Genomic DNA, 18,236 nt, shown 5'->3' on the forward strand with positions numbered 1-18,236 from the left:
ATAGTTTTCACGTATAGATGTTAATTGACAATGACAATATGAAATTTTAATCTTCGATGATAAGAATTAAATATCAGATTGTGAATCGACCAATAAGAATATATCGAAATTAAATTAATAGGTACAGCACTATAATTACTTATTTCACATTTGTTACTTGTCAGCTGAGTAGTTCAGACATCTGATTTCAGAGTTCAGTCTAGAAAACTTTTGTAATTGAAACGTAAGACTGATTTAAGTGCTGAATTGGTATATTAATTATTGTATATTAAATGCTTTGCTTGAAATGATTTGTATGTAAACAGTTTTAACTGTACTTTATTTAAATTTGTTTTATGTGCCGTTTTCTAGAACTTTAACATTGGCGCAATTTTCTTTATAAATAAATTTATTTCGAAAAGTGTATGCGTTGGTCCCAAATATTATACACCGTATCGAGATATAAAAACATGACCTCGACATTGTTACCATTTTTCTTAGAAGGTGAAGTAGTTAAAGGTTTTGGCCGCGGATCGAAAGACCTAGGATGTCCAACAGGTAATTTTTTTTTTCTCAAGATATAATAACTTATCTTTATATCCTCGTTAACCTAGTTTCCCGTAAATGTAATGTACACATTAGCATGCCAGTAACATTTGTGTTAATATTAAATACTAAATTCAACTGTATAAACAAAATAGCATTGTTATCACTATAGTAAATAATTAAATAGGAAGATATGTGTCACTTTAGATATTACAACTCTATTTTATAAGATAAGCTCTAAATCCTATATAATCATAATGAGTAAACTAACAAAGAAATTGAATTGCTTCAGAATTTAGTGGATGTATTTATAGAATAAATTTGCTTATTTATGTTAATAAAATATAATAGAAGTCTCCTTCCAATATTCACAAAGCAATCGTCTTAAAAATGTTACATCATGTAGTTTTTTTATGTTTTGTGTTATCTCAAAAAAGCATGATATTGTAATGTGTGGCACTCAAATATGTGTTTACTAATAAATTAATATATGTACATACAATATATCCAATGTCATACCAACAGCATAAGAAGATTTGTTACCAGTCCAACAATGTTTAACCAAGCTTATCATCATTATATTAAGCACAATATTCCAAATAACACTCATGCTCTTGAGTTAGAAATTCAATCATATTTTGCCATCTTGGGAACTGTTAACTTTGGAAAAATTTGTTATTTTAAGACTAGTTTTTTGCTTATCTAAATATTCAAAAGCCAGTGATGTTTTAACATATATTAACACATTTGGGAAATTAAATCACATGAATTCTTGTAATAATGAGACTAATAAATATTTATAGACACCAAAAAATATGACACCTAAAGATTTAGCTAACTTGTGTACCTGTTTGACATATAAATAAAATTGAGAATTTATTTTTTAATAACCGAGAAGCTAGCAGGCAAAAGGTGATAACTTACTCTTAACTCAGATATATAGATCAGTTTTGAGATATATTTTTTCAACGGAAACTATTTTTATCATTGCTAATTAAATCAGTTATTGAAATATACTGATAGAAAAGATGATGATGATGATGATTTAATCTTGTAGAATTTCTTGGATGGTAGTTTTCATTCTGCATAGTAAGTATATGATATTTATAATGAGGACTATGTAGTACTATTTACGTAGAAAAATTATTCTTATGAAAAATAAAATTATGTAACAGTATTGCACACCAGTAGCCATCCCGGTAGAAGATATTATATTAATATACACTGGCACCAATCCTGGTAATGATATTTATTTTTGGCACATGTTTATAAATAACCACTTATATTACCTTCATTCTGCAAGAAAACATTCCTTTCTAATCTGAAATATGTTTTCTCTCATATTTAAATTTATCTATATCTAATATCTATTTTTAACATTTCCACAGAAAACTTATTTCTGCTAAATACTTAACTATTCACTCCAGTCATTCAAAACCTCACAATATTATATTATTATAATTTCCCACACTTTTATCATACTTTTTAATATGGTTATTTTTTTTTTACATAAGCAGTAACTTCAATTTCGTTTTAATTTGTGTATCCATAAAGAATACAAACATACAATTTTCTAAAAAAAGCTGTGAGAAAATTTGTACGATTTTTTCCCGAGCCTCTTAATTATATGGCATACTGTTTGTCATAGTTTTGCTCGCTTTCGCTTTCCGGGTATAAAAGTTCTGCACTGTAATGTTCCATAGCGCCATCTGCACCACGCCAGCCCTATCTAGTTAAAAAACTGATTAAAATTTTCAAAAATTCGCTACGGAAATAAATTAACGATATAAAAAGTAGCCTATATGTTAATCCAGGATATAATCTATACTTATAGTAAATCTGTAGAGAGGTCAATTCTGTACATGAAATATATTTCCAAAATAACTATCAGAGGGTGATTAGGGATCGATACTGATGCCAAAAATGCATTTAGTAAAAATTTTGTCTGTCTGTCTGTATAACCGTTATAGAAACAAAAACTACTCGACGGATTTTAACGAAACTTGGTACAATTATTTTTCATACTCCTGAGCTGGTTATAGTATACTTTTCATCACGCTACAATGAATAGGAGCAGAGCAGTGAAGGGAAATGTTGCGAAAACGGGAGAAGTTACTCCATTTTTTAAGCTTCCGTCGCATGTGCATCCTTAATGGTTAAAGCTACACAGAAATCATGTATGACGGAAATGTTCTTAAAATTATATAAAAAATATCCCACGACAGCATATGTCTATCTTTTATGGTTGACTCACAATAACACGTGTAACTCCCGATAGCTTAGCAGTTCGAAGCTTTCTCATTATATTTGTCTACTCTTACGTTTATAACACTCTCAGTCATCCCTAATTAAAAAAGTTAACATGATTAAATATTCCATAAAAAAGAATCATAGAAATCGGTACAGAAACACCAAAGTTATACATGAAATACGCTAATAATAAGCCATCACGCGTGAATGCTGAATCATGCTTTCACTTATTTATATTTATTTACTTTTACAGGATTATTTTTGTATATATATAAGGTCGCGAACGCACAGGCAAGCGGCTTGCTTGGCACCTAGAGGCTAGCGAATCACCTAGCGAGTAGCTTCGTAAAAGGAACATTCTCTAACGTTCGCGACCGGCTCCATTTTTGAAGTCCGAAATCCACGCGGGCGAAGCTGCGGGCGGAAGCTAGTCCTAAATATAAGAAGAAAGTAGGATTCGCATTTAACTCAATATATCAGAACTACTTTTGATATAACATTATAAACTCTTTTAATTGCCGTTAATATTTTCATTCAGCTAAAAGTTGTCGGGCCGCATGGTCATGTTTAGTAATAGTCTAGTAGGTAGGTAAGTTGTCTTTTTATATACATTTGAAATTCTCTGAAATCACGCAGACTTTCGGGATACAGAATGTTAAAAATATCGATAACTTCTACTGTCATTACTGGATAATATCCATCATATTGTGTAGATACCAAATAATCATTAATCACAGTTTTAGTGACAAGTTACTCATTTTCTATTTTAAATCCTGTCTAATAGGAAGAACAGTTAAAAATAATGAAATTAAATCAGACATAATTTCAAACTGGTTTTCCTAAATTCTTATTGGAAAAAGTATAAGTCCTGTTACAATATTTCGTAAGATAATTACTATTAAACTAACAGGCACGAGCTAAAATAATCTCTAGTTCGAATAATATAAAGACTAATTTTAATTACTTTACATCTCATGGCTACAACTGCCTTGTTTTGCAATCGGTACGATAATTTTCATATTTGGACGATAGGTAGGGGAAAGTGGGGTAGAATCGTACGCGGAGCACATTAAAACAGTTGTTGTTTAGTATTCATAAGTAACTACTATGTTTATGTGTGTATTTAACTCTTGCGCGTCATTCTTGAATAGTTCTATAGCAGAATCCGTCACCCGTGATGAGACAACAGTTGACGTGTTTTTATGCCGCATAAATTATGGTTAAATTAACTTATAATTTTATTTCCCGTTCCAGATTTATTTCTAGGGACTGCGTATATGTTTTAATATGGAGGATTGTTAATTTAGCGTGTGTAAAAAGAGTTAGACAATTTATTTTTATTCGTTTTTTTTATGATTAAAATCTAAACGTAAAATTTGTATTTGGGGTACATTCGCACACAGGCACAAAATTTGTATTATGATACATACTCTGTAGTACAGATTTGATTTTTACACAAATGTGGTGCGTAACTATAGCAAGAAGAAGAAGCAAAGAGTGGATAATAAATATAATAATAATATCTTCAGCGGTTGAAGATATAGAGTCAGGTATATAGAGCTTTCTTGGGATAAAAGACGCATTGTGAAAATTTCTGGGATAAATATTATTATTTTACTACAGCACATATTTTATCAGTGGGTTACATTTCAACTAGATCTGTTTACAATTGCTGTAACAAAAATTCAAATATTTCATGTACGATGTTGCTCTTTACGACGCGTACCTTCGTAAATTACCGACCATTCAAATTTGTATTTTGTTAAAATTTGCTGTATTCAATGCAACAGGATTTAATCAACTTATTTCACTTGTGTAAAACAACTTTGCTGTAAACCCAAAACAAACGTTAGGAAGCAAATTGTAAACGCTATACGAATCCACCCTACCTTCACCTAATAGTTATGTTTTAATATTACGATAAATATTTGTTTATTTATCAAAACCCTTTTCACTCCTAAAAAGCTTTTACATGTCATAAATGAATCTAGCTGTGTCCGCAACTACGTCTGGGTGGACATGGTCTACGTATGCCTAAAAAAAATTAAAGTGAATTAAAAATACTAGTAATATAAATAATTAATGTAAAGTTTCTGGTTTCCGATATTAATGAAACAAAGCCTTTATTCTGCTTCCGATTATACTTTTTTTGCTCATGAAACCTACGTGAAAAATCGTCCAGTAGTTTAGGAGATATGCGCTAACAAATAAACAGAAAATATACAGACGGAAAAGTTTTCTCTAAATACTTGACTAGTGTTCTCTTACTTTTCTGTAAGCCTTTTCTTATTACTTTCCATGTACGACATATCGGATTCTGATGCTTTTTTATTATATGTTTGCGTAGGTAGAAGTTACCCATATAGAAAACGTTAAATGATAATATGGTCTTTATCAGCTTAATAATCATCGCCATTTCGACATTTAAATAAGCCACATTACTGAACCTAATAATTATAATGTAGTTAAGTGAGTTATTGCTGTGATTTTAGACTCGAGAAGGTACCCCTTTTTTCTATCTAAGTTTATAGGTTATAGTTGAAGTATTTTTTAAGATTTTCTAAGACGCATATGCACCTAACAGGCTAAGAATAAGTCGATAATGTAAAACGGTATACATCTGTTCTCAATTTCGACTCGACACAAATTTATCCTATTAATATAACTAAAACGAACTTTCACTCTCACATCATAATAATTTGCGGACTTCATAAACTTTTGTCTTATAGAAAAGTATAGAATCAAACCGTGATTTTTCACGCAAGCGGCGCCAGGCTAGCGGCTGTCCGCTTTCTACGCAAGTGACTTTGGTAGAAATTTCTTTAATGTCCAAAGCGGAGTCGAGTCGATAAAGCGCCAAGGTTCGAAACCTTTTTGTTGAGAAGTGTATATTTTTTTAATAGATATATTTTTATTTTCAGCCAATTATGCACTGGAAGTGGTACAATCACTACCGAAAGATTTTGTTCCCGGAGTATATTATGGATGGGCACAAGTAGACGATGGGCCTGTTTACGAAATGGTCGCCAATGTTGGTTGGTGTCCATTTTATCAGAACAAACAAATGTCGGTTGTAAGTAAATATTCTATATTTCATTAATTACGTGTTCGTGTTGATAAGAGCATTGTAAGTCCTCCATACCGTGCCTGATAGCGGCTACGAATAATATCAATCACAGAACTACAAGATAACTTTTGTAAAATGATATTAAATATGTGCCTTCTATGGTATATTATTGTACATTAGCAACAAATCAATTTTAAACTCTAAGAAATAAAAAAACAGTAAAATCATTGTCTGACAATGTAATGTATTTATTACTCTAAAAAACGAATGCTGTTCAGTTTTCACCAAAGCATAGCTGGTTTTTTTGACGCGAGGTGTGCGTAAGCAATTTAATAAAAGTTAAATATGTCTAGTCTTAGTTTACTTCCTAACATAAACAAATAAATTAAAACCTACATAATTCAATTCACGATAATCATGTTCCGTTTAGGTACTTACTTGTACATACCTTAATATAAGATTGACATATTTTGCTTCAACTATAATTTATGAGTTAATGAGTTACAATTAATTGAAGTCACTGTTGCTAATCTACAATGTGGGTTGGCGACGGCAATCGTATACTTACTTACTTAAAATGTGTCTATCAACATTGCCCTTGTTTAAATCGTGAATTTTATCAATAATTAGAATTTTAATAATAATGAAGTGTTTCTGTGCAACAAGAGTGATAGCATCTACTCGTAGGCTAAAGGGCTGCCGCGCATATCTGAGCTAAGTTTTCTGATTTAGTAAAATAGCAAAACCACCCTGGCTTGGATAAAATATCATAGGAACTGGCAATGTAAACGCAGTACGTACCAAGTTAGTCAAAAAAGGTACTAAGTTAAAGTTGAGCAAACATACGAATGGAATTTAGGTTGAAGGCCCCATAAAAGCCACTATTAAACAATTTAAAATGAGATAAAATTCTTTTTCACGCGTCTTCTACGAAAATCGTGATAAAATATTATATACTTACATTTGGGTTTATGATGTGTTTTAGAAAATGTTTCTTTTCAGCTATAAACCAGTGCTTGAAATAATAAAATTTATTGGAAACCTATAATAATCATAATATATATTATCTATATATTGCCTATTTTATGGTGCCTATGCACCTTAAGTACTAGTGATTTAACATTTATTTATGTATTTGCTAGCCACGAAAGAAGCTAAACAAATTCAAATCGTTTTTATATTTTTGTGCCTGTATCAACAATCGTCTTTTCTTAACAAAATAAACTTCAAAGGGTTAACTTTGTTTTAGATAAAAAAAAGGATATTTCGATTTAAATTAATGTGTAAGAAGCATTTTGAAATTTTGGATTTGTTCAGTCACTTTTGTGTCTAGCTGTACATATGTCGTAACGGGTAAAAAAGTATTTGCTGAAAAGTCGTCTACTTGCAATTATTGTAGATCCTATCAGAATTGTCGTTTCGGAATTAACGCAGAGAAAAATACCCGTTAATAAAGTGTATTTCTATTGGTGGTAGGTCTCTCGTATGTGAGAGTCCGCCTGGGTAGGTACCACCGTAATGAATATTTCTGCCACCAAGCAGTAACGTGTAGTCACTGTTGTGATCCAGTTTGAAGGACATTGTAATCAGTGTAACTACTGAACATAATTAGACTTAACATGATATGTCTCAGGAAGGCACTAAATAATACTTTGTAATTCAAGGTGGATGGTGTTTCTACAGTTTATGGGCGCTCGTATCGCTTACCATCAGGCAAATGCAAGCTCGTCTTGTCATTCAAGAAGCAATTATAAAAAAAATACTATAGGTATTAAGAGATAATGGAAATGATCTTATGTCTGATAATAGATAGTCAATTTCACGTGGAACCTCATTTTCACTTCGCGCATGGTGATAATATATCACGGATATAATCTACTTAGCTCCTAGGGCCTAGCGTTTGCATAGATTAGGAACACAAAACCAGATTGAATCGTTTTTGATAGGTATATCGTTGTTATTAATTTACTATGTATTTTGTGCGAATTATGTTATCTTATCGACTAAGTATGACTCAATCGCTGTTTTATAGCAATATTGACGATTATTTCCGGTTTTTAGGATAATGGCACCATAACCACCTTGAAGTTTAACCTTCCGTTTATGTACCTGTCTGAGAGACCGAGTGGTATGAAAAAATGAAACAACTTTTAATCTGCTATGGATTTTTGTTATTTTGAATGGCTGCCTTATTTCAATTTCCTCATCGTTAGTCCTCAGCAGTGACGTAGGTACCTTTCCGAGATTTTTGATGTCAATCCGGCCTGTGAGACCGGCGTAAATTGAATGTAACTTTATCATATATTTTTTTTTTCATACGATTATATATAATTTTTTAATATAAAGAATTGCCATAATTTTATATTACGATAAGATCTTATGAAAATGAACAGCGTCGCGACATGCGTTAAGTATGAAAAGCAAATTTAAATTCAAAATTTTATTTGTGTTACCGGGTAAATAGTTACATTGATCTTAAGTAATACCGATAGAGTTCGCCGACATCTGGTTTTGGAGAATATAATTAGTATTTAGAAAATATATATACTTAAATCAATACGATCAATGGAATAAAAATACAAAAAGAAACCTTGAATTGACACAGAAGTTATAAATGAAATTGACGTCACTAAAAGCAAGTTAAACCAATATTCATTACCTATGTGGCACTTTGGAAGACGGACTATAGGTATTTTCGACTAATGGCGTACTTAGGTAACCAACGGTTCAGGTACAATAAATAATGGTTCTGTTCTATACTGTCTGGCACTACGGTAGCCACACACCTTCGAAATTCCTATAGAGAACTTCTCAGATGTGCAGGTTTCCTCACGATGTTTTCCTTCACCGTTAAAGCGAACGATAAATTCACAAAGAATACACATGATTTTTTATAAAAGTCAGAGGTGTGTGCCCTTGGGATTTGAACCTGCGGACATTCGTCTTGTCTTGGCAGTCCGTTCCACACCCAACTAGGCTATCGCCGTTTAAATAAAATAAATCTTATTTCTTACTAAGTAATAGGTATTACAAATGCGAGTTTTCCAAAATACTACTGATGGTAGGTCTCTCATATGTGTGAGTCCGCTTGGGAGGTACCACCGCAATGCCCATTTCTGCCGTCAAGCAGCAGTGAAACTTACTAGTTTTGTTGACCGCGTGCTCGTAGCGATCACTATTTTTTTGAACACGTAGTCCGTTGCTATCTACAAGAGTAGATAATATAGAATTATTATGTACTAGGATTATTTTGGCACCATATTTAACTTGTACTGCTTACATCTTCCAGCTATCATTAAATATGGAATCAAATCTTTTTCAAGTATGTCCCAAAAAACTTGACAGTTCTTGCGACTGGTACGACCCTCAGCCTGACGTTAACCCCCTTCTCGGGAATTGTCACGGAATAATTTTATGGGCAAAAACCACCTTATAGTATTATCGGAGCTAGGATTCGAACCCAGAAACTTCATATAAAATGATTTAATTTAGTGACGATACTGACCCAATAGCGTTTTTAGACTGTGGTGACTGATAATAATTCAGAAACTTAAATCTTTAACATGTACTTAATTTATCTTGCCCCTGTTTAAAAACATGCTTATCTAAAGTGGGTGATAGTCGTACGTCTAAGTACGCGCATGCGTCACAACGATCACGTAAACTCGTAGGCGATCCAAGTGTAGTTTAGAATTTTGCTTGCAGTTCAGTGCTCAAAGTTGTCATTGCCACGAACGTCGATATGTTCCCATAAGGCGATACCTCAAGGTCCATTTTCATACATTTACAAAATGTATGAAAATGGACCTTGAGGTATCGCCATAAACCAGGCTTTTAACACTACGTATTTATTTATTAAGAAACAGATGTATTTATTTATAAAAATAACAAACAATTGAACCGACTTCGAAAACCACTAAAAACCAAAAATTATTTAACATAAAATTGCTAGCTAAATACATGAACGATGACAATATTTTAATTAGACAGACTCCTAAATTGATAACCAATAAACCTGAATTATTTTTTTTTGTTTTTAGTGATTTTGAAGGCAGTTTAATTTTTTGTTAAAAAAAAAAAGATTTTTTTTTATGTTTGTAATAAATAGATTATTTCGATGCCGTAGTGTTGTGGCGCACGAGATTAGGCTATCGCGTTGCCGTCGGCCTAACCTTGAGAAGGACAAAAGATGTAATTCCATATGCATATAATAGATGTATGTAAGATGTAAACTCAATCAAACCCACCGCAAAAACACTACTGAAAATATTACAGGAAAGCAAAATCCACAATTTCGATTACTTAGACGACATGCTTATTCCATTTGGTCAGTTTAAAACCCAAACTGCTAAATCGATTTTGGAAATATATTCTGTGTGACCAATTTGTAAGCATATTCTATCAACAAAAAAAGAAAGTTCCAAATTGGTTAATAAATTACTCGAGTTCTGGGATTACAAGAATAAAAAAAATACATATTGAATTGAAAACCTCCCTTTTTTTTAACTTGGTTAAAAATTGCTTTAGGTGGACTAATTTTGTATGAGTTCATATGTATTACTGACTTAGAGCTGAACAAGAAATCTTTAAAACTACAACTCATATGGCTATAATACATTTAAAATATTTATGAACCTGGCAGAAGATATATGTGGAAACAAGTATAACAATGATCAGGAAAATAATGACTGACATCAATATTAAATCAAAACAGCTGCCACAAGCGGCGTTTCCCACTACAGGTGTTTTATTTTTCTGGTCAGGCTATATGTAAATCAGTAATACTTCTGCACAAATGCGATGGCAGGCAGTCTGTGTTCTTATTATATATTTTAGTTTAATGGATAGACTATATACTTATTTGCAACTTACTCTCTTTTATAAAACTAAATGAGGAGTGAAGATACTCCTCCTGGTTGGTACATATGCTTGATTAGGATTGAGGACTCAGAAGTGCATCTTGCCTGCAAGGTATTCATCATGTCGGAGACTAACATCTCATTGTAGAAGGATTCACAATGTTGACCCTTCAAAGTTACCAATGCAGCTTGGAGACTGTATTCAACATTATAATTTGATACACATATTGGTTATAAGGAGTGAATATTTATAAAATTAAACATAATGTATAAAATTGCAATTATAAATTTCAGGAAACACACATTATGAATGAATTCAACAGTGACTTCTACGGGTCTAACTTGAAGATATCTCTTGTTGGATATTTGAGAGGAGAAATGAATTTTGACTCGTTGGATGCTCTGATAGCACAGATCAAGCAAGACATACAGAATGCCAAAGATAATCTAAACCAAACAAGCGCACAAAAACTTAAAGAGCATAACTTTTTTTCACATAAACAAGTATGATGTGTCATAAAAAATAGCTACAATACTATTTGTATAGGATCATTGTTATTATTTTTATTATATATTTTATATAAAGTTGTTATATTGATGTGTAATATTAAAATTTGATTTTAATTAATTATAATGAACTTCAACAATGTATAATTAGAATTACTGTTAATGGTATAAGTGCATACTTAGAGTATTTCCACATTTTGTGCAATATATAATATTTTATCTTGAATTCCTGACGTGTGATAGTAAGAAGAGGTATACATAATAATATATAAACTAAGTATAAAATAAATGACTTACAAGAATTTCTATGAGTTTCCTTTTGATGTTAATAAAATACACATATCCTTTGAAAAAGCCTTTATTTGTAATGCTCTGATGGATCCATATTAAACAATTTGTAAAACATCACTCTTTCAGACAATCGGAAATAAAGATAAAATCTTAAAATTAATAGGGCTCTCTCTAGGATTTTAATGTTGTTTTCTCCTAAATGAACATCCTGAAACAAAAGTGATTGTTTAATATTATGTGCATAGGTATTTGATAAGGATGGTGCAATTATTAACTTCCCACAATGAATCATGAATTGCATATTGAATCACAAAGCTTTCAATTGTGCAATGCCTCTGAAATTGTGGGATTGGATTGATAATGAATGATGATACTCTTTAAAACAAATTACCATGAAAATAAATCTCATGACATTGGGAAGTAAATAAACAAATTTAAACAAATATATGATAAGTATGGATAAAATAAGTAAATATAAAGAGAGCAATTGGCCTTCATAGTGCAATCAGAAATAAACAAAGCATGGTAAAAGTTTGTCAAATGATAAAAAATATTTTAAGAACTATTAACTTTATGGATTGATTGTAGTTAAATAATACTGCGCAATATTAAAAATGAAGACAACAGGCACAATAAGTTACGAGTTTAGCTCGTAGTTTAGAATAAAGGTAGCTCACCTTCAGTTAGTCTAGCGCGACCTCCTGTGGGCTGGCACAAGATCGTGGAGCATCCCGCGCAAACAACAACCCTCTGCGCGTGACTGAACACCGTCGTTATTTTGTAGCAGCCCGGGCATTTCACGTCCATGAAGTACGAGTTGGGATGTGGCACCAGCCTCTTCAACTTGTGTTTCCTCTTCTCTGACGCGGGGGAAGGGTGCAATAAATCAATTGCGAGCTGTAAACACGTATTTAGGTTATTTCACTACTACGTGGAAAAACTATTTTACACTTGTTTTTGTTGGTCATTATTTTACTCCTTTTGCAAGATTTAACACTAAAACTCAATATTTCGTCGTTTGATCATAACAAAATCACATGGAACTGAAGTTTTTTGTCATATACTCTGACATGTCAGTCCCTGCCATGTGTATCCATTTGTTTCGACTTTCGACAAAACTTGAATTCCAACAGAATTCTCGAAAACACCGTCTGCATTTGATAGATTATGTTTTGGAACAAACGCTTTCACATAAATATGTTATAAAAATCGTTTCACTACAATATTTTTTGTTATCTTTAATAAAAATACACACCGGCATGGTTACAGCTTATTGCAGAACCGGAAAAGGAAAGGCGTCCACTATGCCAGAGATATCTAAAGACTGCCATAAGCAAGGAGTAGGATGCGTTCAAATATAAGTTGTAAATTTATACTATGACGTAAAATATTTTATCTTAGTATGATTCAGTTTGTGGCATACATAATAGGCCAGTGCAAAAATATTGCGAAATAGTGTTTATATGAGTACAAAATAATGAAGTCCCACAACGTTCATAATAATTTTCTTCTGTTAATTGGCAACCCTTATCAAAACGTCATGTATAAGGGTTGCTTAATTGCTTGTCATTGTTCTGAGGCTTAATTGCTCAGATAAATTGTCTAGTTAGATACAAGATATGTATAATTTGATCATAACCTTGGTATTACTTACAGCTTTCTTTTCCGGAAAAGTCATATGCTGGGGTCCTACAAAAGTCTTGCCGTCTACTTTTCGGGGATAAACAAATATAAAGCAAATTGTTATTCGCTATTCCAACTAAATCATAATAAAGATCCATAGCGTAATTTGAACAAATCCTTCCCCAACTATAAAAAAATCACATGAATAAATTCAAATAGGGTGGGAGCAAATTGCAGGGATAAAATTAGTTTATGTGTCTGTACCAAATTTCAATCAAATCCATTCAGCTGTTTTGCGTTTACTTTTTAAATATCCAAACATAATATTGACTTTTGTATTATTAATATTAGGAAGAAGGTAATATTAAGAGGAAGAATGGTAAAATTAGAATATTGCACGTAATTCCTTATTAGCATTGCTTATAACCAAACATATTTTCTTAGTATAGTGTGGATCAAAAAATATTATAATAATATTATTCATCGGTACCTACCTACCTATTTTCTATGTGGATGGTAGAATAATAATTGCTGAAAAAAAAATGGCAAACCTATTGTAAATTATTAAACCATAGCAGTCAATTTAAGGAGAACAATTTATTGGGAAGACATTTATCGGTTAAAAATCAACTAATAACCTCAGTCAATAATCTAAAAATGGAGACATTTCACCGCGCCCCTTGCTATTTTTGGCCTCTCAAGTCTCACTTATCTCGAATGAGCAATATTTTGGGGCTTTTTTTTTAACTAATTAGGGGATATTACGAAGCAGACATTTGGCAACACTACTATTGATTGTCAATTGTCATATTTTCAATTTTGTCCATGTTATAGGTACATAACCATAACGTTGTTGTTTCTCATACACAGTAGAATTTGTATTCACTTTATTGCGTTGATTATAGCTAGATTAAAGCTACAATAGCCCCAACTTAAAGTGAAAAAGGTGCTGGAATATTTGTAATAGGCAAGTAAAGTTGTTATGGCCGACGAAGAATACGAAGCAGAAGACGCGGGAGGAGATTATGATGATATTGTCGAGGAAGATGATAATATCGAAGAGACAGAAGAACAGGAAGAGGATGGATACAACGTACAGTGCTTGCAGCCAGGACAAGCTGGCGGGGGTGTAGAGAAATCCAAGCGCATCACCACCAAATACATGACTAAATATGAACGCGCGCGGGTTTTAGGTTAGGTTATGTTTCCCAACTTGTTTGTGTTTATAGCTTTATGTGCTATAAAGAAATCTGTATAATATAATAGCTTAGACCATTAAATAAAAAAAAATGTTATCATATTTGGAAAAAACATGGCATTTATTCTTCAATAATTGTTTAAGTGCAATTTGTATTCTGCAGACAATAAAGCATTATGTATTGTAGGACTTTTTAGAGTACAGGACAATTTTTCCTTATGTGGTATAATGATAATAAAATATACAAAAATTGAAACTAATAATAAAAGATGTATCAAGTCACATTTTTAGTTAATTTGCTATGATGTGTAATAAATAAACAACTTTATATTTTCAGGTACCAGAGCCTTACAAATTGCGATGTGTGCACCAGTGATGGTGGAACTGGAAGGAGAAACTGATCCCCTCCAAATCGCAATGAAAGAATTAAAACATGGCAAGATCCCTATCATCATCAGAAGATACCTTCCAGACCATTCCTACGAAGACTGGAGCATTGACGAACTCATTATCATAGATCAATAATTATTTAGACATAATCTAACTATAAGTTACAATTAAGCTGTACAAATTTTATTGTCTAGTATTTACAATGACAAGGCTGATTAATCAATCATCAGATAAAAGTTTTTCGCAGTATAAAATACAACATAATCTCAAATTATTTCAACTTTTCTATCCATTCAGATTATAGTAATAATGTGTAATTTATCTGAAGATTGAAAATCAAACCTTAAACATAGATCAGTGTGCCTCATGTCCTACTGAAATATCTATTTTTTTAAATTGATTAAAATTTACAATCCATTTATTTGAACATGTTTTATTTTTAGTGACTATTAGACTTTCTATTGAAGTCTAATCATACAATATGACACTATTCCTTTTGAATCCCTATGGGTATGCAAAAATGTTCCAAATTTATAAATTTCTGTATGATGTTATATCGGTGCGTCGTAGACCATAGGAGATTTTAATTAGTAAACTATGTTAAATGCCAGATATGCCATGTCTCATGTAAGAAATTTAACCTTGACTCAATTTATAATTAATACTAAAATATTAAAAGAATTGATGATTAAGTTCAATTTATTTATCTAGTAACTATTGTGAAACATTGAGAATAATACTTTTTACTTAAATTTATGTTTTTGTAAGCATTTTGTTTGTTCTTAAATCCCAGTGTCCAAATTAAAAATGCTGATCGGCGACGCTAAAAATTAAATTCTACTGTTGCGGCTTGCCAATAACCAGGCGTGTTTTTCTTGTACCGATCCTGAACGCCAGTGTAAAAGTTAGCCCTTCAAACGTGAGGCCAAAACGATAGGCGTGTTTTAAAGCATTCGTATCAGCTAGGTACACAAAATACACAAAACACTCTGTGTATGACTTACAACATTGCAATTACACTTGTATTTTATAACGCCTGGCGTGTATTGCGCCGGCGCACTTGACACCTGTATTTTTATTTTTATTTTTATAGTAATGGGCCGGACCAACGATGCTTTGCCCGACCGCTTTTTACGTAGAAGGAATTATATGTGGACTACCTTTCATCTTTTTGGCAATAGCACCAGCTATCAGGTCCAAAACTGTCAAATGTTTAATTTGGAAATAACTAACATATTCACAAAATTTAATTGAAATTTGTTAGGTGATTTCGAAGATCATAATTCGCCGATTCATATAGGTAATATCTACCCTAGAGACTGTCAAACACCGAAATCATTTTTCCCACAGTTCAATAGTTTTTCCATATATATTAGAGTAGCTTTTCTTTTTGTCGTAACATTTTTTTTTGCTTGAAATAAGGATTGGACCTGAGAACTCACGATTCACACTTAATAAGTGAAGTGAAATTCGATATGCGCTGCCAATAATTTCGCCACTATTACTACCAGGAAAATAAAAATAAACCTGCTTGGTAGTGCAACTTTATCTTTTCATTTATAGGGTATGGCTATCAGTACAAGAAATTAGATCCAATTTTTGCCCAAATATGATGTGGATTTTATTTTCCTATTTGCTTAGTTTAAAATGGCACTAACTACCGAGACAAAGGTCGCAGGTTCAAAAGCCACGGCACACACCTATTACAATTTTTAATGTTTATTTGTAAATTAGGTATGCCTAATGCATGCATCTGACTGCCTCAGTGGCGTAAATGGTAATTGTATTGCGTCCGCTGTATGACAGCGCTCTGAGGCCCTAGGTATCAATCCCGGGTCGGCGGGCAGTGCTATTTGGGTTTTTCTACTCAGTATCTGTCCGGAATTTCACACCATGAGACGGAAGAAACGGATGTGTGTTTGTTAATGCATGGATCTGCTGTTGATTCATATTTTATTACTTATGTGCGTAAGTACCTACATACTTATTATGTATCCTACAGTACCAGATTCTGCCGAATTGTTTGTGATGGAAAAGTTAGTTGGTAGGTCATGCGTTGAGTTACTTTTACGTACTTACCTATATACCATATTATAACGATCTTACGACTCGACTCAGAGTATTCCTTGGTCACCGATTGTAATTTAAGTTTTAACATAACCGGATTTATTATCTGAATATATGTCATATCTATCGTTTATATGGTATTCCTTACTTCGGTGCTTCTAGTTGCTTTTATCTGATTAAACAACAATAGCCCAGTGAATAGTGATAAAAAACCTGATCACTGCATTAAGTTCATTAATGTAGTGGGTTTGTAATATCAAGATAAAAAAAATAAACTATTTGATGAGACCAAAGACTTCTAAGATTCTTAAATGGGGCGGACATTGTTTCCATATATATTATAATCCTCTTTGGGACATTGGGAAGATTTTCATACAAAAAATTTGCGCTCATGAAAATTAGGATGGTTACTTAATCCACCGCAAAACAGCCACAAAACAATGTAAAATATTGCTCATGGTTTCCATATCGTGATTTTCATGTTTTTAATACGCATATTAGCATATTTTCTGTAAATAGGTTATTTTCGTACAATACATACTTGCATATCGATGTTTTCATAAAAATATCTAAGGACACAGTGACATCTCGTTACACGGACATTTCATATAAGACAACGAATTGAAGTTCCCTTGTTTGCCGGGTTATTTATGCTATAAAAATGGGCTAGGTCGTGAAATTAACTCGATTTTACACATATGTATATCTAGTGATCCTTTCTATGGGACATGGGTACTATTAGCGAGGTTTGAGATCGAAGTGGGTCTTGGGTGTGCCAGCACCTTAATTATACAGTGGCTGCGGAAAGGTTTCTCACCCACTGGGCACTAAACTTATATTGAGCACCAGGAATAATGATTTTCAATGACAACGAAGAATTAGTTGAAGCATTGACCTTTTAAATAATAGCGCGTAGGTATTACTGAATGTGTAACGTGTATCTATGCAGTGCTGTGGTTACACTAGACTTATTAATGATAAGATGCATAGAGCATACTTACACTATAAAATCTGTATGTAAATAGCAACTAATGCAAACATTGTACTATTTTTGGCGACATTGGATTTGTGGGATCTGTTAGTGCTCTGAATGCAGAAGTCATTTAGGATAAGACAGGTTGAAATATCGAAACGAGTGGTCGCGCGCTGCGTGTCGCTGTCTCGGCCAATAGATATTGTCCGACCGACAGGTATTAATACCGACCCACCTACTCAAGACCATTGTAGAACCTACATTGGTAATTATCGTTTGGTGAATGAAAATAAATAATTTTGTTGATGATTTCATAAAAAGAGGAAGTATTACAGTCTTTTTAAAAACTATGATTCTGTGGTGGAGCCAGTAGGCAAGGAATATTTAATGAATAAATTGCAAGCCAGTATCAGCAATGTCCTGAGATGATGGGCGTTAATGTAAGTAGGAAACGGATTGCGTCGTCGCGCAACTAGCAAGGATGTC

At 32.6% G+C, this 18,236-nt stretch overlaps 3 protein-coding genes across 4 annotated transcripts; 2 read left to right on the top strand and 1 right to left on the bottom strand.

The window, feature by feature from the left end:
- Positions 1–76: 76 nt before the first annotated feature.
- LOC115447298 (putative riboflavin kinase) lies at positions 77–11,512 on the top strand. 2 transcript variants are annotated; one of them, XM_037447170.1, is made up of 4 exons: positions 77–223; positions 352–537; positions 5,697–5,848; positions 10,996–11,512. In XM_037447170.1, the coding sequence occupies exons 2-4, from the start codon at positions 405–407 to the stop codon at positions 11,209–11,211; spliced, it is 501 nt and encodes a 166-aa protein (XP_037303067.1). In that variant the 5' UTR covers positions 77–223; positions 352–404; the 3' UTR covers positions 11,212–11,512. The 2 variants fall into 2 exon arrangements, with proteins under 2 accessions (XP_037303067.1, XP_030030170.1); XM_030174310.2 differs by having other exon boundaries at positions 98–249.
- Positions 11,513–11,550: 38 nt separating this feature from the next.
- Positions 11,551–12,878, bottom strand: LOC115447299 (40S ribosomal protein S27). Its single transcript, XM_030174311.2, has 3 exons — positions 12,755–12,878; positions 12,177–12,396; positions 11,551–11,707 (listed from the first exon to the last, which is right to left on the bottom strand). Exons 1-3 carry the CDS (start codon positions 12,758–12,760, stop codon positions 11,679–11,681), a joined length of 255 nt encoding a protein of 84 aa, XP_030030171.1. The 5' UTR covers positions 12,761–12,878; the 3' UTR covers positions 11,551–11,678.
- Positions 12,879–13,930: 1,052 nt separating this feature from the next.
- LOC115447332 (DNA-directed RNA polymerases I, II, and III subunit RPABC2) lies at positions 13,931–15,137 on the top strand. Its single transcript, XM_030174354.2, has 2 exons — positions 13,931–14,315; positions 14,658–15,137. The coding sequence occupies exons 1-2, from the start codon at positions 14,105–14,107 to the stop codon at positions 14,843–14,845; spliced, it is 399 nt and encodes a 132-aa protein (XP_030030214.1). The 5' UTR covers positions 13,931–14,104; the 3' UTR covers positions 14,846–15,137.
- The last annotated feature ends 3,099 nt before the right edge of the window (positions 15,138–18,236 follow it).

The sequence above is a fragment of the Manduca sexta genome, chromosome 6 (assembly GCF_014839805.1).
Source record: "Manduca sexta isolate Smith_Timp_Sample1 chromosome 6, JHU_Msex_v1.0, whole genome shotgun sequence".
In the NCBI taxonomy this organism is placed as follows: domain Eukaryota; kingdom Metazoa; phylum Arthropoda; class Insecta; order Lepidoptera; family Sphingidae; genus Manduca; species Manduca sexta.

Bases quoted from the DNA above. Each gene is read 5' to 3' on its own strand.
- LOC115447298 (XM_037447170.1), top strand. From the start codon at position 405: ATGCGTTGGTCCCAAATATTATACACCGTATCGAGATATAAAAACATG. The intron at 538-5,696 runs GTAATTTTTTTT...TTTTATTTTCAG, and splicing joins AGACCTAGGATGTCCAACAG to CCAATTATGCACTGGAAGTG. The intron at 5,849-10,995 runs GTAAGTAAATAT...TATAAATTTCAG, and splicing joins AGAACAAACAAATGTCGGTT to GAAACACACATTATGAATGA.
- LOC115447299 (XM_030174311.2), bottom strand. The intron at 11,708-12,176 runs GTGAGCTACCTT...CTTTTGTTTCAG, and splicing joins TCGCGCTAGACTAACTGAAG to GATGTTCATTTAGGAGAAAA.
- LOC115447332 (XM_030174354.2), top strand. From the start codon at position 14,105: ATGGCCGACGAAGAATACGAAGCAGAAGACGCGGGAGGAGATTATGAT. The intron at 14,316-14,657 runs GTTAGGTTATGT...TTATATTTTCAG, and splicing joins TGAACGCGCGCGGGTTTTAG to GTACCAGAGCCTTACAAATT.